General features: G+C 41.2%; 1 protein-coding gene across 1 annotated transcript in view; it reads left to right on the plus strand.

Moving 5' to 3' along the window:
- STAT4 (signal transducer and activator of transcription 4) overlaps positions 1 to 12889 on the plus strand; it is a gene marked incomplete at both ends in the record, with an annotated part of 110980 nt that extends 98091 nt beyond the window's left edge. The window contains 9 exons of the mRNA XM_080719904.1: positions 317 to 415; positions 2949 to 3084; positions 4620 to 4669; positions 8175 to 8269; positions 8537 to 8673; positions 9007 to 9198; positions 10942 to 11008; positions 11396 to 11504; positions 12863 to 12889. Of these exons, the coding sequence (XP_080576030.1) occupies positions 317 to 415; positions 2949 to 3084; positions 4620 to 4669; positions 8175 to 8269; positions 8537 to 8673; positions 9007 to 9198; positions 10942 to 11008; positions 11396 to 11504; positions 12863 to 12889 (912 nt within the window). The remainder of the gene's footprint in view (positions 1 to 316; positions 416 to 2948; positions 3085 to 4619; positions 4670 to 8174; positions 8270 to 8536; positions 8674 to 9006; positions 9199 to 10941; positions 11009 to 11395; positions 11505 to 12862) is intronic.
- Between the last annotated feature and the right edge of the window lie 12265 nt (positions 12890 to 25154).

The following is a 25154-nucleotide window of genomic DNA, read 5'->3' on the forward strand; positions in this document are numbered from 1 at the left end:
GTAAATTTAAAATGGGATTATTTAATGTATCTTATAAAGAAAATTGGTGCTAAATAAATAGAATTTGTTGGAGTGGAGGCAGTTGTGACCTAAGATAGATATTTATGTGATGTCAAAGGTGTTGAGAAGCTGCCTGACTGAGCCCTCTCCAGGGTCTCCTGCACCCTGGCTCCATGCTGCTAATGCACAACTTGTGGTACCCAGCCAGCTAGGACAATCAGGATTGGGAAAGTGGGGTAGGCTCAGGTGGCAGATCATGCAAGGTAGGACTGCCTGTAATAATAAGTTTGGTTTTTTTCTTTAAATAATAAAACAGACCAGCTCGTTGCCTGTGGTGATGATTTCCAATGTCAGCCAGTTACCTAATGCATGGGCATCCATCATTTGGTACAACGTGTCAACCAATGATTCCCAGGTAGAGTTTCTCTTCCTGTTTCTCCTTCTCTTCTATTTGATTTGTTCTATTGTCAAAAAAACTCATCTGTTCAAAAGGTGTAGGGGGGATGTGCTTGTAGGATCTTCATTTCTAATTGTATTACGTTTAAAGCAATGTATTAGCTGGGCTTGGTGGCACATTTCTGTAATCCCAGTACACAGGAGACTGAGATAGGAGGATCACAGGTTTGAGGTCAATTTCAGCAAGTTAGTAAAGAAGGTCCTCAGCAACTTAGTAAGACCTTGTTTCAAATAGGAAAAAAAGACTGGGGGAATAGCTCAAATGTAAAACACCCTTAGGTGCAATCTCTAGAACCAGTAAAAGGAAGGAAGGAAGGAAGGAAGGAAGGGAGGGAGGGAGGGAGGAAGGAAGGAAGGAAGAAAATACGTTCTAATGTGCTTGGACCCAGAGAGAGTTCTGACAGCAAAGGTGACAGACAGGTATTGGTTATTTATGAGGGTCTGGTTGTCTCCCACGGTGCACATCACAGAGAGCTCTGGCGCTAGTCTATGACTGTTAAGTCAGCTTCAGAGGGCTTCTTGCCCCAGAATTTTAACCCTGGTTACTATCAGAATTTGACAACTGACCTCCTTAATAATAATTTCTCCTCCTCCTCCTCCTCCTCCTCATTCTTTTCCTCCTCCTTCTCCTTGCTTTATACACAGTCCTTTTTAGAAAGGTATAGAATTGGTTTTTAAATAAGTACCTGGAATATTCATCAATCTTGCTTAACTGTCCTCTGACAAGCACAAGTTTTGAGTCAATTATGTATAGCTTGTTTTCCAGCCTTGGCTTAAGCTGGGTTTTGGTGCCACCTGGTGGTAATGTGGGACACTGACCCAAAACTGTCCTCAAATCACAAAGCAAACAATTCACAGATGCTTTTCTTTCCTGAAAACCAGGGAAGGGGGTGGCAAATAAGGATGAATCAGCACTTCCCCTTTCTCACCCTCTCACAAAACCTCAGTGTGTTGTCCTGGAAACCATCAGGGTTGACAGAAAATAGGTCAAATGTAAATAACATTTCTTCTTAATTCAAAGCAAACGTTCCCTCTAAAGGGAAGAATTCTTTCACATTAAGTCCCAGCAATAAGAATGATGCCATAATGGGTCAGCTCAGCATCCTTCCCTTTAATCCAATGTTTCTAAAGAGGAAGCAACCTGGAAAATGGCTCAGGCTTGTTCCTCCTTGGCATGTGGTGCCCTGGTGTCATGCAGAGAGGAAAGCTACAGGCAGTGCATGGGCCGCCTCCCTCCGCCTGAAGAGGAAGGATCAGGGCTCACTAGAGAGTCTTTAAGGCCAAGAACAGCCCCTGAGATCCAGTGCCTTTCCTTTTCAGGAGCTCCACGTGTTCCACTCTCATTCCAACTTGAGGGCAGGGAGGAGGGGAGAGATGGAGACTTCTCTGTCTTCCAGCCTCAAGACTCAGCACTGCACTAGCCTGCTCAGCAGCCTCCGTTTGAGAGCCAGCGGGCCCATCACACTGGCCATCCCAGGTCTACTACATTCCAGCATGAGATTCCAGAAGCTGAGATTATACTTAGCTCCTAATCACAACCTCATTGCAAAACCAAGCTGGACACCTGATTTGTCAGTTCTGTCCTACATAGAAAACTGCACTGCCAGACTTTGATTATACTTTGTGCTTTCTGGACATTTTTCCAGGCATGATTCACAGGTACAAGTAAAACTGCCTCCCTAGAAATTCTTTCCCCTCGTTTCTCTTCTGTCTTCCAGTCCTTATCGGATGCTGTGTCTCCTTCTGTTCCCACCTTCTGAAGTCTCTCAGTCCTTTTTCTTGCTTGCTGGCCACTTAGCTCATGTTCACCAATGGCCTTCTCCAGGTACTTACTAGATTAGTTAGTTCTTCCCCTTCTTAGAACACCTTTCTTGGCTTTCATACTTATCTGCCTTCTCATTATTGGGACAAAGTCTTATGTTCTACCATTGTTGACACCGTTTCCAGCACAAACAATCTAAACAATACCTGATCATAAAAAATATTCTCTTATCTAGAGCAAAGTAAGAAAAGACAGTACTGTATTATCCATAAAATATGAATTTGTGGTTAATCATAAACTCACAGGGCTCACTCCTTTCCTTACTTTGGTGTCTCTTGCACATGGGGCTGATTGGTCTGGTCAAGGTGTAACTTGTGCCAGTTCATGGCAAGCACATTAAAACAAGCATGATATAAGCCTCAATTACATCAGAAAAGAGTATCTGTCCACTTATTTGTTGGATAGTTTTAAACACTTGCTCATTGATAGTTGATAGCTAAAGGAATATTAAAAGACGTCATATGATTCAGGAAAGATAAACCTTTTATCATTTTATATTCAAGAAACAGAAAGCTCTTTAGGAAAAAAAATTAGTCTTAAGAACAGAATGAGATCTCAGTCTGAATTTTTAATTTAAGCTGGCCTAGATTTTAAATTGGGAATCCCATAGATTGGGTTAGTGCTTTCATTTTAATTTACTAATGTAATCACCATCGTAACTCTATTTCAGAACTTGGTTTTCTTTAGTAATCCTCCATCAGCCACTTTGAGTCAACTCCTGGAAGTGATGAGCTGGCAGTTTTCATCTTACGTTGGCCGTGGCCTTAATTCAGATCAACTCAATATGTTGGCAGAGAAGCTCACAGGTGAGAGCCGGTAGATATGGAAGATTTACCTCTGTTTGGGGCACTCACATGTTTTAAAGAACCAGAATGATATTGTCACCATTACTATTATATATCATGATTGTCATAATTTATTGAGTGCCTACTATATTTCCAGGCACAGGGTCAGTGCTACATTTTCTTTAACTCTCACAAGAGCTCTTCAAGGTCAACAGTATTCTATCCGTTTCATAGATGAGGATACTGAAGTACAGAGGTTAAATGACTGCTACAGTCCACAGCCAGTACACAGCAGAACCATGTCTCAGGCCAGGCTGGTCCAGTTCTAACACCCTTCCTTTCCATTCTATCCAGTCCACACTCCAGTTTCCCTGATGTTCTTAAGCCATTTGCACTGAATATGATCTGAAGCCTCAATGGTCCCTTGATCTTTCCTATTAATATCACAATTGATAATAACCAACTGGAAAAATGACTGTTTCCTTCACCAAATATAGAAAATTTAAAGAAAACCTTAACACTTGGTAATAATTTACTTCTGCTTACCAAGAAAGTTTCTGTTTTGACTGAGAGTTCTATAGTTTGCAAAATAGAACCATTGGTACTACAGGTACTGACTATAGTCTAAGCTTTGCCTGAAAGAATTTCAAAATTTATCTGTTTTGATAAGTCTGGAGTGAACACATTCCGTACTGAAAGAGTTTAAATTGGATCAGCGTTAATTTCTAATTAAAGTATAGCCAAAGATGCAATGTGTGGCAGCTGTAGAATTAGGTGTGATTTAAGTTTGACTTCCATGATGCTGGGTTGCTTGCTACTTGCACCTATTATCTTACCAATAGGCATTTAAATAAAACAGGACTTTGGGATATATCACTAAATATATATTTTTGCAAATACTTTTTGATCATTATTTAATTCATAAACAGCAACATTAGGCATTCAAAAATTGGTCAATGAGTGAATAGAGTTTTTAAGTGTGTAGTAGCGCTATATACTTTCAGTTCTTTATCAAATTCTCTTTAAATTTTCTTTTAAATTTTAGATAGAAAACTTGAGTTTTTTCACTGCTCCGGATCAAAACAGCTGATGGCTGCCTATTGCCTAATGGATTTCTAGTCTATTCTTTTTATCTTAATAAGCTAGACTCTTGGTAATGTGGCTATGCCTAATTTCTATAAATTCCCTTGGCTGCTCTTACTGTCTCCTTTATGGACCATGGCTATGTCCACCATGCTTTGCCCTATATCATTCTTGCTCTCTGGAGTGGCTTCCTTCCCTCCCTTTGACAATCTATATCCTACCCATTTATGGAGATTCCTAAAGCCACTATCAGCTCCTCCATCAAAAAAAAAAGTTTTTACCCATATACATATAATGAATTTCTTATCAAGGATGATATCTTTGTACCCTACCTACCACTCAAAACTCTGTAAATCCATAGCAGATGTTTAAGAAATGTTTGAAAAGGAAGAATAAAAGACCTAAGTTGAGCACAAAATTGAAGAATCTCCTTGTTGAATTAAAGTGTTGTTTTGTTTTGTTTTTCATTTTAGTCCAATCTAGCTACAGTGATGGACACCTCACCTGGGCCAAGTTCTGCAAGGTAAAAACAGAGGGCAGGGAACATTGTTTAGATACTTTGAACAAAAAATGCTCTTCTCTAAACCTTTGTTACCTGGGGTTCTGAAGATTTTCTAGATAAGAATATACTTTTAAAGAAAGTATTAGGGACTTCCGGGAAGATGGCGACCAAGAAAAGCAGCGTTTACGAGTCCTGCTAACATTCGATCTCTATTGCCATAAAAGCAGCGCTTTTAATAGCCATAAAACACTATCAGCAGAGAAATAAAAAATGTAAACACAAGGTACAGAAAAAAAGAAGACTAGAAGAACAACCAGAGACCAGAAAAGAAACCAGCCGCATTGCAGAGCCGCACTGTAGCCGTCATGCCTCAGAGCACCAGGTTCCAGAGAGGAAAGGTAAACAAGGAGCTGAAGTGAGCAGCTGCAGATCATTCGGGTGTAATTCAGCAGTTCTTTCAGGGCAAATAACATCTAAAACTCCCATTGGTCAAGCTCATTACGCCTTCCAAGGACCCAGAATGGAGCTCAAAACCAGAAAAGAAATACACCAGCCTCACGGCCGAGGGTGTGATAGCGGTGCCATATTGCCAGCAGTGGCGGTGAGTTCAACACACCTATGACAGCTCCAGATCAGTGCGCACAATAACTGTAAGTGAAATTGCAGCCTCTACAGGAGAAATCCCAGCACTGCGCCCCCAGGGACTTGCACAGCTTTGATAATCTCCTTGGGTCTGAGATTTTGCAGTCCAACCCAGTGAAGGAGTAGTGGTGGCAAAGGTACCACATTCTTGTCACATCTCCCCATGGGAAAACGCCCAGATCGGCACCTCCACTGTCTCATGCAACCTCGATTAACTCCCTGGGTCTGAGACTTGGCGATACAACCCAGTAAAGGAGTAGTGGTGGCTGAGATTACCACAAACTCAAGATCTAGAGCACCCTAAGTGAAGTCGTGGTGACCTGAGGAAGAACCCAGAGAAGGCACAAACTTCTGAAATCATGGGAAAGAGGAACAACAATAAAGCAATGAATGCCCACAACCCCATAATATCAGAACCTGATAACACAGAAATTTAGAGATCTCCAGATGATCAAATCAGGAATATAACTATAGAAATAATACAGGGATTTTTTAAAGAATTTAGAGAGAGTCTAAAAGAAATAAAGGATACAATCATTGAAGTAAAGGGATCAATTCAAACTATAAACAATCTATTAGACCACATGGAGAATAGAATTTCGCTCCTAGAAAATGATCACTCCAAAAATGAATGCATAATTTATAACTTAGAAAAAAAATCCGACAGCAGGAAACTGACATTGAAGAAATATGGTCCCATTTTAAGAGAGCTAACCTAAGAATAATCAGAATAGAGGAGGGAAAAGATGTGCCAAAGGGATCAATAATAGAGGAGCCAAAGGGATCAATAATCTCTTCAAAGAAATAATAGCAGAAAAATTTCCAAGCATAGAGCAAGAGGTTGATACACAGGTCCAGGAAACTTACAGAACTCCCTTTAGACAGGCTCAGAGGAGAGGTTCCCCACGCCACATAATTGTCAAAATGAGCAATGTGGAAGCCAAGCAGAAAATCTTAAAGGCAACAAAAACAAAAGGCCAAGTGACATTCAGAGGCAAACAAATTAGAATCACTCCAGACTTCCCAAACCAAGTCATAAAAGCCAGAAGGGCTTGGAGTAACATATTCCAAACTCTGAAAGAAATTTCCTACCCAGCAAAACTATCTATCAAATGATATGGGGAAATAAGAAGCTTCCATGACAAACAAAAACTGAAGGAGTTTATGTCTTCAAAACCAGCACTAGAGAAAATACTCAGAGATTAACTACAAAGAAGAAATAGGTAGTACACACCATAACCAGAGAAACAAGATTTTCCATCCAGCAGACAACCAAGCAAAGAATAATAAACAGTATTTCAAACAGAAATAAAATCTTTACATGTTAGAAATTAAAAGTTATCTCTCAATAATCACATTGAATATAAATGGCCTCAATTCCCCAATAAAAAGACATAAAGTGGCAAAATGGTTTAAAAACCAGAATTCATCCATCTACTGCTTACAAGAAACACACTTTACAAGTAAAGAGAGTAACAAACTCAAGGTAAAGGGCTGGAGCAAGGTAATTCATGTTAAGTAGCCATCCTAACAAATGTGAAGTAGTATTTCACTATAGTTTTTATTTGTATTTCCTTAATGATTAGTTATATTATGATAATGATAAGTGATATTCATGTGTTATTGGTCATATAAAAATATTTGGAGATTCATTATCTATTTTAATATTTTACCTATTTCTAAATTGTATTGTTTACTTTTATTGTTGCTAATTTTTAGGATTTCTATTTGGAATATTAATATACCTTCAGATATAGCATTTTATCTCAGTATATCAGTAACTTTTAATTCTGTTTACATTGTCTTTTAATGTACAATATTTGTCTATTTTTATGAAGTTTGTTTGTTTATTCTTTTGTTGCCTGTGCCTTTGGAATCATATCCAATAAATCACTGCCAGTTTCAATGTTGTGAAGTTTTATGACCCTGGTTTTCTTCTAAAAGTTTATAGTCTTAAGATTTACATTTTGGTCTTTTATCTATTCTGAGTTAATATTTGTATATGGTGTTATATATGGGCCCAATTTTATTCTTTTCCATGTAGTTATTATTTTTCAACAATATTTAGTGAAAAGATTATTTCCTTCACAAAATGTTCTTGGAAACCTTGTCAAAAATAACTTGACCATATATGGAAGAAAAAGAAAACAAACATATCAAAATTAATCAGGAAACCAAGCATGGGAAGGAGGGAGGAGGAGGGAAGGCTTGGGGATTGGGTAGAGAGGGGCTGATTGGGGGATGTGTGCATGTATATCTCCACAGGTTTTTTTTTTTTTTATCCCATTAAGATGTATGACCACAATGCACCAATAAAATTTTAACAAAAATAAATAAATAAAAAAGAAATAAAGAAAGTGTTAGCTGGGTGCATGGCACAAACTTGTAATCCCAGTATGTGGGAGGCTGAGACAGGAGGAGTGTAGGTTTAGATCAGCCTCAGCTACTTAGTGAGGCCATGTGTAACTTAATTGAGACTCTGTTTCAAAATATGGCTTGAGGTGTAGCTCAAAGGTAATATGCCCCTTGGGTCAATCCCTAGTACTCATATATATATATATATATATATATATATATATATACATACATATACATACACATATATACATACACATATACATATATATACATACATATATATACATACATATATATGTATATATACATACACACATACACACACATACATACACACACATGTATATATACATATATATGCATATACACATACATATATGTATATATACACATACATATATGAATATATGTATATGTATATATAGTCCAGTTTAAAGAAATAATTTTTTTTGAAAATGTAACCTGGATTATTATATTGGCACTACTGCTTGAATAATTGTCCTAAAGTGTTTATTTATTCCAATAGGAGCACTTACCTGGTAAATCATTTACCTTTTGGACATGGCTTGAAGCAATATTGGATTTAATTAAAAAACATATTCTTCCCCTTTGGATTGATGGGTGAGTTATGAACTATGTTTTCTGAATTAGGTTCTTTTATTCTGTTCTTCTTTTCTTTTATCTTAAGCATGTTTAATGCCAGAGGGAGGGATAGTTGTACTTTCTCACATTTGTCAGAGAGTATTAATACGCATATCTGTATGTATTTCTGATATGATTGGCTTTTGATTATAGCTAAAAAAAAACCTTTAGATCTGTTTTTTGTGAATGAAATAAATGCAAATGCAATAAAAGTCAGAAAAAAATTATTCATTGCTCTATTTTTAGGTATGTCATGGGCTTTGTTAGCAAGGAAAAGGAACGACTCCTGCTAAAGGATAAAATGCCTGGAACCTTTTTATTAAGATTCAGTGAAAGCCATCTTGGAGGGATAACTTTCACCTGGGTGGACCATTCTGAAAACGGTATCTACTCACTGTTGCCTATGCATGTGAATTGAGTATTCTTGGCTTGGTTATTCGATTCCAGTTCTCAGAGGCATATTATGCTGATATGTTTATCATAAATGCACTGGATTTGAATATTAGTTGGAACAGTTGTCCCAAAACAGGGCACCCATGGATTCTAAAAGCCTGCGTGCTTACCCTCTATCACATGCATGATCTATACTGTACACACTACAGAAGATCTCATGTTGTTTTTCAGCTATGAAGATGATGTGGGCAGGAAGGATGGACACAAAGAATGTCTGCAAGAACCTGAATATCTCTACCATTTCTGTTTTTTTTTTCCCCCAGGAGAAGTGAGATTCCACTCTGTAGAGCCCTACAACAAAGGCCGGTTGTCTGCTCTGCCTTTCGCTGACATCCTTCGAGACTACAAGGTTATTATGGCTGAAAACATCCCAGAAAACCCTCTAAAGTACCTATATCCTGACATTCCCAAAGACAAAGCCTTTGGCAAACACTACAGCTCCCAGCCATGCGAAGGTGAGCTTCTTTGTGTTTCCGTTTTCTTAAGATTTGGAAAAATAACATCATATCACAGCCAAATAAACAAAGTTCCTCTTTTTGCTTACTTTGATCTTTGTAAGACCTAAGGTGCATGTGGAGGTCACAGCCTTAGAAGTGAAAGCTGTGGTTGAAGAGGGACAGCTGGAGCTCTCTGGCACTAGCTGAGCCCTACGAGCAGTTGCAACCCACCTCCACCATGGCCACGGGGCTGCCAGCCTCCATGGGGCTTAGGGTTTCTCCTTCATAAACAGGAATGGTTCTGACTTCACTTCTATGGCAAAGGGAAAGAAGAATGGGGAGGTAATGATTAAGAGCTTTTAAAGGTGAGGCAAGTCTGTGTTCTGCAAAGGAACCAGAGGGTTTCTAAGTTCAATGTTCTTCACCTTCCTGCAATCTAGCAACTCACAAGAGTGTCTGTTCATTTGCCGGAAGAGGATAGGGGAGGGGGGATTCAACCAACCAAGGGATAGGTGGATATATATTTACATCCCCACCCATATGTGTGTGTGTGTGTGTGTGTGTGTGTGTGTGTGTGTGTATCAGTGTATCACAGGGCTTTTTATCTCCAAGCAACACTCCCAGTCTTACTTATTTTTTATTTTGAAAGAGAGTGTCACTAAATTGCTGAGGCTTGCCTCAAACCGGCAATCTTCCTGTCTCAGCCTCCCAAGTACAGGGATTATAGGCATGTGCCAATGTACCAGATTAAAAAAAATTTTTTTAAGAAATTTCATTGATAATGAACCTATACAGATTTTTTCTTGATGTTGTTTCCTAAACATAATAGAATATAAGTACTATTTAAATATTTAAATAGTATTTATATTCTATTAGTCATTATAAGCAATATAGAGATTATTTAAAGTATATAGGAAGATATATATACATATACATATATCATTCTATATAAAGGACTTGAGAATCCAAGCATTTTGGTGTTCACAATGGTTCCTAGAACCAGTTCCCACAGATGCCAAGAAATTACTGTATATCTGATCTATGAACACCTTTGTCTATAGTAACTAAATCTCTGGGTACCATCTTGTTGAATATTCTACAGTTCTCATTCTCAGATGGTGATTTGCTAACTTCTGACTTCATTCCCTCTGAAACAAACATAAAAAGATTACAAAATTTTTAAAATGTAGTTTTTAAGTGACACCCTGGATGAAATAGAAATGTCATTGCAACAAATTACAGTTGGAAAATTAAAACAAGGGGGAGTTTAAAGAGTATACCTGAGAAAAGTGGGGAACGTTTCCAAAGTGCTGTTACTACACAGTACGGTACTTTTAGGAACCCTGATGTCAATGCTCAAAATTTTGTGTAATAAAAAAGGAGTGGTTGGTGTCAGTTTTAGTGAAAAAACTGGATTTTATAAATCCTCTAATGCATGAATAAATCAGTCCTTTTAATCAAACTTAAATGAGATATGGAAGACAGGTAATATAGTTGATTCTTAGCTTACCCCACAGACTGTAGAGACATTAATAGGTAAAGGCTGATTAGGCCTGCCAAGAGGTTTGTAGTTCTCTTCTTGCACATTTTATGTTTATCTAGGTGGCTGCTTCTTTTATGCAACTAAAAATTTATCTGAATTGCCAAACAAGTCTATTATCTCTCTTCCATTTACCATCGCCAATATTTTTCTAGACTTTTTTCCTTCATCTCATCAATAATGTTAGTGTTTTCTCCCAGTATTTTCCCTTTCTTTTTCAGTTTCAAGACCAACAGAAAGGGGAGACAAAGGTTATGTTCCTTCCGTTTTCATCCCCATTTCAACAATGTGAGTAATTTTAGTCACATGTAAAATATTTATTATCAAATTAATTTTTAAAAAGCTTTCTTATAAGAGATTTAAGGGTAGCACAAAGTACATGTAACTGCGAATAAAACATTTTAATGCCCAATAAAGCATTTTATGTCTCATTTCTTTTAACACATAAAGCTAGTCTTCAGGGTACACTTACTGCAGTCTATTATGACTGGAATTATAAAGCTGCCCTTTTATGTGCCATATATTCCAAGAGCAGATTGAATGCTCTGATAGGAGATGATGAATTAGCTCAGAGTTACAAATAGATGAAGCCCTAGAAATGAGTCTCTGACATGTTAAATCACCATGAGCCATTATTTTCTAATCCTCTCAATATTAACCTGTTCTCTCTTTAAGCCGAAGTGATTCAACTGAGCCTCAGTCTCCATCAGACCTTCTTCCCATGTCTCCAAGCGTCTATGCAGTGCTGAGAGAAAATCTGAGTCCCACAACGATCGAAACAGCAGTATGTTCCCTTTCTTATCTGTTGCTGGTCCAGGGCATTTCGAATGAAGAAAAGGTGGTGTGTAAACAAAGGGGATGTTTTTCCCTGGGCAGGGTAAAACAAATTGGTGAGCATGTGCCTGTGTGTTGCTGATGTCAAGGACATTGTAAGCAGATACCTGAGCTTACCAGAACTGCTTTAAGATGTTTCCATCATACACCACCAGAGGGCAAAATATTCTTCTGTACCACTCTAGTAACTGTCCCTATTGTGGCCATCAGCCCCAACAACCCAACACTCTCTCCACTTGAACAAACAACATATGTTAGTCAATATTTATAAGCCTAGTTTAATATCTATTAACAGTTCAAGCACGACAAATTCTGATTTTTCTTGGCTGTTACTTGCATTGCTAATCCCTGGAGCCTTTCCAAGTAGTCAATGAATAGCAATGAGACCATTATTATACTCTTCTTGAGGCATGGGTCATAATCTATATGCAAGACTGTTACTCAAGATGCATTCTATTTCTTCTTATTTCTCAACACTTTCAAGGAGTTCACACTCCCCAATTTACATAAAAGTGAACACACATCAGAATTGAACCTTGGAGAGACCTTGAGTCCCAAGAGAGTTGTAGCTGGTTATCACTTAAGTGGTATTTAATCCTTCCCTTGAAGATTTCCAGGGATGGAAAATCCTCAGTCTCCCTGGATCACTATTCCAGTGCCCTCAACTTTTTAACTTATTTATGGCTAAATGAACTTTTGCTACCATATTTTGCACCCATTCCCTCATTGCATATTTGGAGTGATGGCTGGGCCTTCTTAACAGTCTTTAATGTACTTGAAAGATGCCTTTTGTTTCTTTTTTAAAAAAAATTTATTGCTGCATTATATTAGGGTAAGCCTTTTGTTTCTGATTAATAACCCAAATTACTTTTGTGAATACTTAGTAGTAACTGGAGAAAAGATTAAGGGGTTTTAGGTAGCCAAAAAAATGCTTGTCTACCCAGGGAGGTTTTTTGTTGTTTCGGTTTTTGGTGTTCTTTTTTTTTTTGTTGTTGTTGTTGTTGTTGCTGTTGTTGTTTTGTTTTGTTTTGTTTGCAGAACTGGGGATTGAACCCAGAGTCATTCTACCTCTGAACTACACCCCCAGTCCCACTTTTTATTCTTTATTTTGAAACAGTTTTTACTAAGTTGTGAAGGATCTCACTAAGTAACTGAATCTGGCCATGAGCCTGTGGTCCTCCTATCTTAGCCTCCCAAATACTGTGATTATAAGCATGTGTACCACACTACACGGGGGGGGGGGGGGGTGAAAAAATGCTTTATCTGCAAAGTAGTTCCCTCAACAGTTATTTTCATTTTCAATTGTAGATGAAGTCTCCGTATTCTGCTGAATGATGGATAAACTCTGACACCCAACGAAGGAAGCAAATGAAAATATTTAAAGACTGTTCTTTGCTAAAGACCACATCTTATTTCTTCAGCTTTGGTTTCTAGGAAATGGTAGAAGTCTGGATCTCTCTTCTTACTGGCATGACACCCCCAGCTGGGAGTGTTGTAACCGAAATGCTGAAATCCAAAGCTTCAGATAAACTGCAAGATAAGACACCTTGAAGAGACCTGTGTTAGTAACAATATAACATTAACAGAAGGCTCGTTTGCATGTGTGTTTTTTTTTTTATTTCTGACTTTGTTCCTCAGGTGTTACTTATTATTTGGGCTCTGAAAGCTAAAAGTGTTAATATTTCAAGGCAGGACAGGAATAACAAAGTTACATCTACATTATTCAAAACCAGAAGGAAGCCTAAGGGAAAAGTCAATAAGTCATGTAGTCATCTGAGATGGAAGTAATGATAAGGTATTAACAGCTGCAATTTGCAGGCCCCCCAGGGTGCCACAGGAAGCTGTTGGATGCCTTGTCTACACTATCCCAGCCCTGGGTGGGTTCACAGATGCTGATACCACTGCCAGGGATACCTCTCTGGTTATGGGAAGGGATCCAGAGCCATTCCTAGTGGTATCTTGGGCAAATTTCACTAATATTACAAGCACTGAAAAGCAGGCACACGAGTAAAAAAAAAAAATCTCATGAAAGAAAGACGGGGAGTAGAGGAACAATTCTGGCCTTGGGTGACTGACTAACTGTGAGTTGTACATTCTTCATCTCTACAAGAGGTTGGACTAGAGATGGGCTCTAAGATGCTTTCCAGCTCTACTAGTATCGGGTCCCATAAATTTACCCGGAGACTGTAGAAAGAATAAGAAGTTCCACTCCCTATGCTTTCAGTGTTCTGTGGTGAAGAGGAAGGGGAGGCCTTTACTGCATGGCAATGCATGATATGAGCTGCAGGTCTGTGCTGCTCCATGCATCACCGTGACTGGATGCTTAGGGATGTCTTTGCCCAGCTGCTGCCCGGGTGAGATCCCTGGACACCCAAGAACTAGAGAGTTCTCTACATCTGCTGAGAACCTAGGAAAGCTACTGATCCAGGTGAGAAAGTCATTCTACCAAGACATCTGCCATGACCAACTGCAAAAAATCTTAAGGCTGCCGTCCAAGGTGAACACTGGCTAGAGTCACAGAGGGCAGCCTCCTCCAAAGGTCTCCTCTCTACTTCTGCTCATCTCCTGTCCTCTGGGCAAACCAAACAGTAGAAGCTCATGCTTGATGGAGGAGAGTTCAAGAGGAGAACAGGATTTACTATAACCTGCCTCTCACAAATATTCCATCTGATAACCTTATCCTTTATTCCCACTCACAAGTGCCAAACTAGGTTGTTACTAAGGGTCAAATTGTCTGCCCCAAGGCCTGTTCCCTAAGCCTCTGCAAGCTCCTGACAGTACTCTCAAGGTGAAGGTGCCTTGTCTGTTGGAAGACAACATCTTTTTCAGGGTGCATTCTCCCAGTTTCTGAAACTGTCTGAATACACACACACACACACACACACACACACACACACACACACACACATATACATATATATATATATATATATATATATAATAATCAACTGGTAGCAAAACTGGAGAAAATAATTTAAAACTGGACATGATTATTACAGTTTTATCTTAAAAGGGGGGATTTTTTAGTTGGATTTAGACACCAAAACAAAACAAAACAAAAGTTACAGAAGCTTCTCATTCTCTGGAATTTCTCAAAAGTACCATGAGCATTTATCTACATAGAAACAATTTAGAAGCTTGTTGATGCCATGTCTGATGACAAATGCCGCCAAGGTTCCTGTGTGATCACAGCCATCATTGTTATTTTGGGCTAGAAATACAAAGTGTGTATTAGATTGCTTTATATAATAAAGGCAGAGGTTATAAGAGTTCAGTAAGTGTGTTTTTTTTTTATCTAGATTCAAAAAAATAAAGTTTCTTGACCCCAGGGTAAAGAGTTATCAAATGTGTGAGTCTGTTGGTCTAGAAATTATCTTTAGGGAGATAGGATTTTGCCAGGGGATTCCTGGAGGATACCTATTTAGTTCAAGATACACCACATCAGCTTTGAATGCAATGAAACTGCATTTAAACCATATTTCTACCAAATCCTATCCCAGAATATTTTTTCTACCAATTATGACTATTCAGACTGCTATAGTTTCGATGGTTTCTAAACACAGTTCTGGAATTTGAAAGTTCATGATGGCGCCAGCACAGCTGGGTTCTGGTGAAGGCCCTCACCCCGGTATGGACCGCCAACTCCCCATCCTCTCTTTGCTCCTTGCGTAACAGAGAGCTAGAGAGCTCGCTGGGTCTCCTTTGTGATCCCATTCTGGGAGCTTATCCCCATGATTGAATTATAAGCCATCACTTTGGGCGGGGGCTGGATTTCAACATATGAATTTTGGAAAGACACATTCAGTTCATAATAAGATAGAAACAAATAAGCAGCATTTAATGAAATAAAATGCAGATTTAGTTTCACAACAATCATGTTTTCACTTCTCCCCTCACTCATCCCAGACCAAAGATAAACATTTGCTAATCCCTTTTCAGAGTCTATTTATTTATTCATTCATTATTTATTTTTGCAATACTGGGGATGGAACCCAGGGACATTCTAGCTCCAAGCTACACCCCCAGCCCTATTTCTTAGTCCTTTTTATGTTTGAAACAGGGTCTCACTGAGTTGCGAAGGGCCTAAGTAGTAGCTGAGGCTGTCTATGAACCGCAATCCTCCTGTCTCAGCCTCCCAAATGCTGGGATTACAAGCATAAAGTCTTTTTAAACCATATATTTTTAAACCATATTGTTTTATTGCTAATGTAGTGTCAGGAGTCATTCAAAGACTTCAACCTGGAAGTGAAATGATACAATCTATTTTAAACAAATTTGGAACATTTATAAAAGTTTAAATGACAAGCCAGGTGTGATGGTAAATGCTTGTAATCCCAGTACTTGGAAGGCTGCCTTAGCAATTTAGTAGCCTAGTAAGACCCTGTTTCCAAATAAGAAATAAAAAATTGGTATAGTTTGGAGGTAGAATTCCTCTGGGTTCTAGTGCTACAAAAATAAATAACATAACATAAAATCTTAAATGTAGTATATAATTATATAAGAAGAATATAATATTACATATAACTAGATTGTTATTTTCTACCTATTTTAATGCACCCACATCAATTTCATTGAAATATCTACAAAACTAAAAACTTGGCACCTAATAGGTTAAAATAATCATTTGAACCAATTGTCAATACCAAAATCTATAAAAAAAAATGAGAGCAGGCAGCTGGCCAATAGATTTCCTTTAAATCCAAAGTAGTAGTCATGCGTGGTGGCGCACTTGTAATCCCCGCCCTTGGGAGGCGGAGACAGGAGAATCACATAGGTTCGAAGCCAGCCTCGCTGGCTTAAGAGACCCTGTTTCCAAATAAAAATGTAAAATAGGTCTGGGAGTGTAGCCCAGAGGTGGAAGGGTTTCCAGGAGCCCCAGCACCACTAAAAATAAATAAATAAATAAATAAATAAATAAATAAATAAATAGGTCCAAAGTAGTAAGAAAGGCCTTCTCAAAGAACCAAGGGCTTTTTCTTTACCTCATGGTTCAGAGGCCCATGTATTCCCCTGCAGTAGAGGGGACAGAATTTAGGATGGAGCCATCCTAGGGCTCTGCCCTAGCAACATATAATGACAGTCTAGACTTTAGAAAACTCTAGTGCTCTGTGTATCCTCCAATTTCTGACATAAAATAAAGACTTTTAATTGACCATGAACATCTATTGGTTTAACTTGTTGCATTTTTAAAAATCTGGTTTATCAGTATCATTTGTATTCAGTGAAATTTATCTGTGTTCATTATATCAGCCTATCAATCCTAACCCATGCAGCTGTGTAAGCAGCAGTGGAAGACAGAGAGTATTTCTACCAGTGTCTTCACGATAGGGATGCTATAAAAAAAAACACCGTGAGCAGTGGTGTCTGCAACATCCCTGCAGGAAATGCAATTCCACGAGGCTTCTTACAAAGACAAAGGGCTCTGTTTAAAATAGATTGGCACTTGTATTCTCAGCATTCGGGAGGCTGAGACTGGAGGATCACGGTTCAGGGACAGCCTCAGCTACTTAGTGAGGCCCTCTCCAACACAGTGAGACCCTGTTTCAAAATAAAGAATAAAAAATAGGGCAGGGGGTGTAGCTCAGAGGTCAAATGCCCATGGGTTCCATCCCCAGACCCCCCAAAATAAAGAAGTAAAATAGATTGAATTATTTTATTCCCTTCTTGAAGTCTTTGAATGACTCCTGACACTACATTAGCATTTTTTAATTGGGGTATCTGGACAGAATTCAGGGATTCAAAAATTTGAATGGCAAAAGTTAATAGTTTCACTCCCACTAACTTTGAACTGAGGTTTAGAATTACTAACAATTTTGAGTAAGGGCAGCTAACCATAACCCACACTAATATTATAACATAATAGAGTTATTACAGTGATCTCAAAATATTGTTTATACTAACACAACTTTGAAATTGCTAGATCTTATTAATACTGTTAATAAAGAAGTACTTATTTTATACTATGCTACAAAGTGGTTTCAGTATGAGTTTAATATATCACAAAGTTGATTCGATATCTGTATTTGGATGTAACTAATTTCTTTTTTAATCTTCGCATTTTATTTAATGAAAGACATTATTCTTTGAAAGAGTCCAAAGGGGTCAATGGCACAAAAATAGTTAATAATTCTACCTCTGGATAAAGACCATAATTCTCAACCAAGCTTTCCAAAATAATATGCTCTTTGGTCTCTTTAGTGTTCAACTCTTCTCTTATCAGCTTCCTTCCAAAGGCATCTGATCATCCTCCAAAACAGACACACAAGACTGAATGGAACTACTTTCAGTTTCTTCAGTGCCTCATCTTCGCTCACCTCCCTCTGCTGCATCCTCTCAACTCTCCAACCCCACCCTGTCTACCCTCTCACCTGGATGATGCTTACCACCATTCGGGTAAGCACCCCCCCACACCCACACACCCACACACGTTAGGAAGCATCTTTCTTCTTCATCAGACTCTGAGCAAGCTCTACAGGTACAGGGACCAAAACAGCCTGGCTCACAGTTATAGCCCTAGAATCCAGCATAACCTGTCCCTTAGTAAATACTTGTTAATGACTTTATGTTGTAACAGGTAGATGATGATAGTTAATTCCTAACTTTCCTTTGCTTCTTGGTCTGCCTGCAAGACTAGGCTAGAATTGTCTTTATTATGCCTCCAAATTCCAAATTTGTGAAACATACTTCATACTGATCAACCACACCCTTCTAGCTTTTGGGTTTATTTCCCCCAGTGGTACCAGAGACTAAACTCAGGGGCATTTTACCTCCGAACTACACCCCTATTTTATTTTATTTCTTGTTTTGAAACAGGGTCTCATTAGGTTACTGAGAGTCTTGCTGTGTTGCTGAGGGTGGCTTTGAACCTGTGATCCTCCTGTCTCAGACTCCCAAGTACTGGGATTACAGGTCCACACCACATTACCTGGCAACCTTCTGAGTTAAAAAAGTGCTATGAAGACTGTAAATGTGATATAGAGTCACGGGAAAAACAGTGACATCTCTCTGAAGAGATGATTGAGCCAAGACCTAAACAACGGGAAAAGCCAGTTCATGAACCAGACTAAGAAGACAGCCCCCCAACCCCGAAGACCAGTGTGTGTATGTGTGGAACAGCAGGTAAAAATTTGGGGTATTTGGGGAAAAGAAGACCAAAGGTGGAAGAGAGCCTGATGGAGTATGAAAAGATTAGGATAAATGAGCAGGAAAGGAAAGTGAGACCAAATTATGTCAGGCCCTAAAGGGAAACCAAAGAGCCTGGATTTCACAGAAAATGCTATAGAAAACCAACAGAGGATTTTAAATAGGAGAGAGGTGTTATAAATTTTGTTTCTTCATTATATCCAAAGTTTTTGTTTTAAGTGAATATCCAATGAGTTTTCTACAGAAGAAACACCCCTAATTCCACTCTTGGGGCTGACTTCCACTGGGGGAGGTGGTGAGAAGTATTCAGGGTTTAGGTCCATCCTCTAATGCCACTTTCTTAAAATTGTAAGTTTTGAATATGGGACTCCACATTTTCATTTTGTACTGGGTCCTGAAAATTATATAACTGCTCCTGTGTTCTCCTTCTAAAAGGAAAAAAATAAACATCCATTTTCATAGTGGGATTTATGCAATTTGTGGGTTTGGGTCCTATAGCTATGGGGCATACAAGAGGCCAGAGAGTATGGGCCAGTGAGGTAGATGCCCTCACTGGAGGTCCTAAGTTGGTGCCAGGTTCACCCTAAATAAGTAGAGCCCTTAAAAGTAGTTTAGTGAAGCCCAAAGAAATCTGGTAAGCTGTAAAATTCAATAAGCCACAAAAACAGCATGCAGGGCCAACCCAACTCGAAACCATTGTCCTATGACTAAACTCTTCTCCATTATTGTATTGTCCCTAAAGGAAAAGGGTGCAGTAAAACACCATGTCCCTGCATGTCCCTTTTCTGTTTTCTCCCCCACCCCCCAAAAAAACTAGCCACGTGAAGGGAACAAAGAGAACAAGCCTGGGTAAGTCCAGATACATATTATCTCAAAGACCACTGGTTTTCGCGCATGCACACTGGAACTAGGGCAAGCTAGTGTGATCTGTAGAAAGCTTTCTTGTGTGTGTGCCAGGATACTTGCTCCTTAGTATGCTGGTCTTACAAACAGACTAAGCAAGCTGATGCTCATGGTGTGCTTCCTTAGCCTGACACATAAATTCCTCTCTGAATCAGGGCAGGCACGAAGTACCTTGAGGGAGGGAGCGGGGGCCTGCTCAGCCGGCCCCCACTGAACTCCCCTTAGAGCAGCCGCTGCTCTCCTGTGAGCTTTCCCCAGTAAGTGACCCCTCACACGCGGACACTGGGCACCTTTTTGGCCTTTCCCCTGCCTGGCACAACTGGGCTGCGGATGTGACAATTATACTTCTCCCACAAGCCTGATATAAACGGTATAACTGATAAATGGGGGGGGGCAGGGCGTGAAGACCCCAGAAAAGAAAGCCCCTCCCAGATGCAGGCCAAGCCAAAGGGTGCTGAAACAGCCAGCCCCCACCTCCTCCGCCAGCATCTCTGGCTTAAGGGCCCAGCGCTGAGAGTGAGCGCTGCTAAGTGAGGGAGGGCCACAGGAAGAAAGAAGAGGGCACAGCTGGAAAGGTCCCCAGCATCCTGGAGAAGGGGGCAAGGCTCTGGTCCCTCTCTCCGGAGCCAGTGGCGCCCACACCGGCCTCGCCTCGTTCTGGAGCGGGGCTTAGAGGCTGCGGCCAGAGACCCGCCTACTGACACCCGACCCGCGCAGCTTCTGCACCTGGGCGAGCGCCGGGTCTGCGGGGACGGTGGAAAGCCCCGCTCCGCGCCTGCGCACTGTGCCGCGCGCCGGCTTTCGCTTTTCGGTTTCCTCCCAACCCAGCAGCTTCTCGCTCCCGGCCTGTTTCCCCGAAAACACGTGGGGCGGCTCTTCTGAGCAGCGGTGCCACTCCCGCCGGAGCAAAGGCAGGCCGCGCAGCCCCGCCTCCCTGCCCCGCACCTGCCGCCTGCTGGAGCTGGAAGATGTTGGGGGGGGGGGGGGGGGCGTTGGGATTGTGTACTGCTCATTGTGGACATTTAAAAACTAAAGACGTGAGCGAGGAATATCAACATTTTAGGACATTTTTCTCTGTATGTTTCCTTGTCTACATATTCTGTGTGTGTGTGTGTGTGTGTGTGTGTGTGTGTGTGTGTGTGTGTGTCCGTACTGGGGATTGAACCCAGGAGCATTCTTCCTCCGATCTACACCTCCAGCCTTTTTTTTTAATCTTTATTTTGAACCAGGGTCTCACTGAGTTGCAAAGGGCCTCACTAAGTAGCTGAGGCTGTCCGTGAACCCGAATCCTCTTTTCTCAGCCTCCCAAATGCTGGGATTACAAGTGTGCGCCCCTATGCCTATGTCTGGCTTTTTATTTTTTATTTTTAAACAGGATCTCACTAAATTGCAGAAGGCCTAAGTGTCTGAGGCTGGCCGCAAACCTGCGATCCTCCTGTCTCAGCCTCCCGACTACAGCCACCAAGCTGGCTTCTATATATTTTTATAATAGGCTGATGCTACATTTTCTATCCTTCACTTTTCATTTAATTTTTTTTTTTTTTTTTTTTTTTTTTTGGTGGTACTGGGGTTCCTGGAAGCCCTTCTACCTCCGGGCTACACTCCCAGATCTATTTTTACATTTTTATTTGAAAACAGGGTCTCCTAAGCCAGCGCACGCGGCTGGCTTCGAACCTGCGCGATCTTCCTGTCTCTTTCTCCCAAGCGCGGGGCTTACAAGCGTGTGCCACCACGCCCGGCTATAAATGAATATTTTCTAATGGAATTAGTTTTGGGAAGCTTAGCTTTTATAGTCTGTCAATAGGAAAGTGACATTCTCTGGCTTTCAGAGTAGCAAGGCTTACAACTGGAAATGAAGGAGGGTGGAGAGGGACTGGCTAGCATTTTTGGAAATTACTTCTGTTAAATATATGATTTACAACAATAAGAAAATCTGGCTAAGATTGTATATGGCAGCTTAGAGAAGAGGAGAAGTCTCTAAACAATTCACCATGGATTTGTTCAACAGATTGCTAGCTACGATTTGGAAACATGAAATAGATGAAGACTTAAAGAGCACACAGCTAGTAAGTTTTTTTTTTTTTTTTTAATGAGAACGTGATAAGATAAGGTACTCCTTGAAGACAAAAGACCTGGGGAAATACTCAAGGTGGCAAGAGGCAGCAGGCCTGTCTCATCTGAGGAGCTGTTTTAGAATTCAGTTGTAACTATTGGTGGGATTGCAAATTAGTGCAGGCACTATGGAGATCAGTGTGGAGATTTCTCAGAAAACTCAGAATGGATCCACCATATGATTTAGCTATACCACTCCTGGGTATCTTTCCAAAGGAAAGATATAGTATTCTGAAATCAGAATATTATAGCACTACATGCATATCCATGTTTATAGCAGCAAAATTCACAATAGCCAAATTATGGAACCAGCCTAAGTGTCCATCGACAGATGAACAGACCATAAAATTATGGAATATACACACAGTGGAATTCTACTCAGCAGTAAAAAACAAAATATGTCATTTGCAGGAAAATAGATGGACCTGGAGAGCATTATGTTAAGTGAGATTAGCCAGTCACAGAAAATGAGGGGTCATACGTTTCTCTCATATGTGGAAGTTAGGGAGTAAGTGGGATACCAGAGGGACGTTAGATAACGAAGGAGAAACCCCAGTGGAGCCAGGGGGATGATCTAGAAGAGGTGGGGAAGACGGAGAATTAACCAAGGAAACACTTCCGTGGACATATGTACATCCACGAGAATACCAATGCCCATCTCAATATCGTGTGTGGGGAATAGGGGCGTAGGGAGGGGCCTGGGGGGAAGCTCACCAACTGCTATGTGCATATACATCACCATCACCACTTACTACATTACGATGTGAGAATACATAACTATAATGCAACAATAGAAATATTTTTGAAAATAATTCATTTGTAGGACACTTTGCTTCATACATATAGTTGGCACTTTGGGAACTGAGATCTCAAATGGTAAGGCATGGACGCTTTAAAAACCAGAATAAGGGAGCCAAATTAAATACATGAGGATGAGGGCAGGACATCGACAAGTTACCTGGGTAATTGGACAGCAAGAAACATGGCTGGAAAGGTAGGGCGTTTGTGGAAGATCCAGACCAGGTTAGCTCAGCACTGCTTTTGTGAGTGTGCTGGTGTGAAAAGAAAACAGAATATACAGACGTGGAAAGAATAAAAAGCTATAACACACATAGATACATCACCCTGAGAAAATAGATTAGTCTTTGATTGAAAGCTGCCTTGTTATTCGAGGCTTCGTCCAAATCCTTGTGCTTGAAGGAGCCAGTTGGTTTTATGGACATATTTTCCAACTAGTCGAGTCTCAGAGATACCTACCTGGGAAAGTGATATTTAAGCTGATAGTTTAAGCTGAGTTTAGCCAGAAAAGAAATTTGATAAAGGGGCTGTTGGCTCCAGGGGCTTTCCAGACAGAGAATTAACTACTAGTGATAAGGTACTGAGTTTGGGGAAATACTTTGGCTTATTTGACGAACAAAAATGCTGAAGTAAGCAAAGAGTGGCACAAGATGGTTTTAGAGAAGGTGTTAGGGGAACCAGGACATTATAGGCAGTATTAAGAAATTTTAATTTTATAAGAGCAAGAAAAGTCATCATCACAAGATATTCAGGCTGGTAAATGACATGATCTGCTTTACAATTTTAAAAAACCGCTTGGAGCTGGAGATGTGTCTTAGAGGAAGAGGGCTTACAACTGCAGGGCTCTGGGCTCAATGCCCACCAGTTGGGGGAAGGGGCTATCACTCTGACTGCCCTTTGGAGAATAATCCAAATGGGAGTTAGGAGCTGAAGTGAGCCAACTATTTGGGAACCGTCTGCAATAATCCAGATGAGAGGGAAAGGGCTGTGTGGCAGGAAAGATGTAAAGAATAAATGAGACTTGGGAATGAGCATCAAGGAGGTGTGAGAGCCGGGCGTGGTGGCGCACGCTTGTAATCCCAGCATTTGGGAGGCTGAGACAGGAGGATCCAGGTTCGGGAACAGCCTCAGCTACTTAGCAAGGCCCTTTGCAACTCAGTGAGACCCTGTTTCAAAATAAAGAATAAAAAATAGGGCTGGGGGTGTACCTCAGAGGTAGAATGCCCCTGGGTTCCATCCCCAGTACTGCAAAAGGAGGAGAAGGAGGAGAAGGAGGAGAAGGAGGAGAAGGAGGAGGAGGAGGAGGAGGAGGAGGAGGAGGAGGAGGAGGAGGAGGGGGAGGGGGAGGAGGAGGAGACCAGGTATAGCAGAAGAGGGAGAAGGCGATGTCAAGGATGATTTCGAGGTGTTTAGCATGCACCATTTGTAGAAAAAGAACGGGTTTAAGATGACTTTGCTTCTGAAAGTAACCACTTTGCAGAAGTTGCTAGATATCCGAGTAGATTCAAGTGGAGGCTGTCAAAGCAAGCGTGGTGAGTTCGGAGAGGTGTGCACAGGATAGGTGTTTGGGAACCCTTGGTCCTTTCAGTGTCCATTGAACCCATGGGTGAGGTCACCGCAACACAGTGCGAGAAACGTAGGTATAGAATGGACCAGGCCCGGATCCCGACAGCATTTCACATTGGCTGGAGATGAAAGTACTAGAGAAAGGACCTCGGAGAAGTAAGAAGCAAGGAGAATAGGTTGTCATCACGACCAAACATTTCAAGAATGGAGGCATCAACTGTGCTGAATATTGCTGAGCGGCCAAGTGAGGACCAAAGAGCATCCTCCAATCCTAGCAACGCGGAGGGCTGTTGCTCAACTATGTTTGTAGAATAACTGTTCCCACTCTGTCCTCTGCCTGGGTTCTCAGTAACGGGGCTAATGCAGGGATCACCAGCTGGGTCTTTTCAAACAACTTCCTGTTAGTCGTTCTCCACAATACGTTAGCGGGACCTCGGGGCTGCGGCGTCACTTGAGCAACTGAAGCTCGTCCTGTCCTGCGCTGGCCCCGGGACAGAGGAAGCGCGGGCTCCACCGCGACCCCGCGGGGGGAGGCGGCGCGGTCCGCGGAACAGCCGCGTGCGATTGGCTGAGCGCGGCAGCCGCCTCGTGATTGGCGGGGGCGGGAGGAGGCGGGGCGCCTGTGAGGGCTTTTCTCCTGGCCGGAAACTTCCGTCTTCCAGCGCCGAGTCTGCAAGGGGCTCGGCTGCGCGGGACCCCGAACCTATCAGACGTCCAGACCCAGCAGAGGTGACCCGGCTTGCACCCGAGAGGCTGCCCCGCCGCGCACAGCCAGCCCTGCCCGCTCTGGCGAGCAGAGTGAGTGGGCGGGAGGCTCTGCCCCGGGTGGGACGCGCCGGACAGTGTGAGTGGAGCCGGGCCATCCTGGGCTGTTCACTGCTCACAGGTCATCCCAGGGAGAGAAGGCGCCCGAGTGCCTGCCTTGCGGATGGCACTGCCCAGCACGGTTGCCCCTGCTAATCGGACTTGTGAAATATAACCCCAGCGCCTCACCGTCCTATTTCTCACCCTGTTAAGCCGGTGACGTTTTCTTCTTTTTGCAGAAACTTTTCCTCTGCCCTGTGCCACCCTCCAGGGT

This window comes from Muscardinus avellanarius, assembly GCF_963383645.1.
Source record: "Muscardinus avellanarius genome assembly, chromosome: 2".
Taxonomy (NCBI): Eukaryota; Metazoa; Chordata; class Mammalia; order Rodentia; family Gliridae; genus Muscardinus; species Muscardinus avellanarius.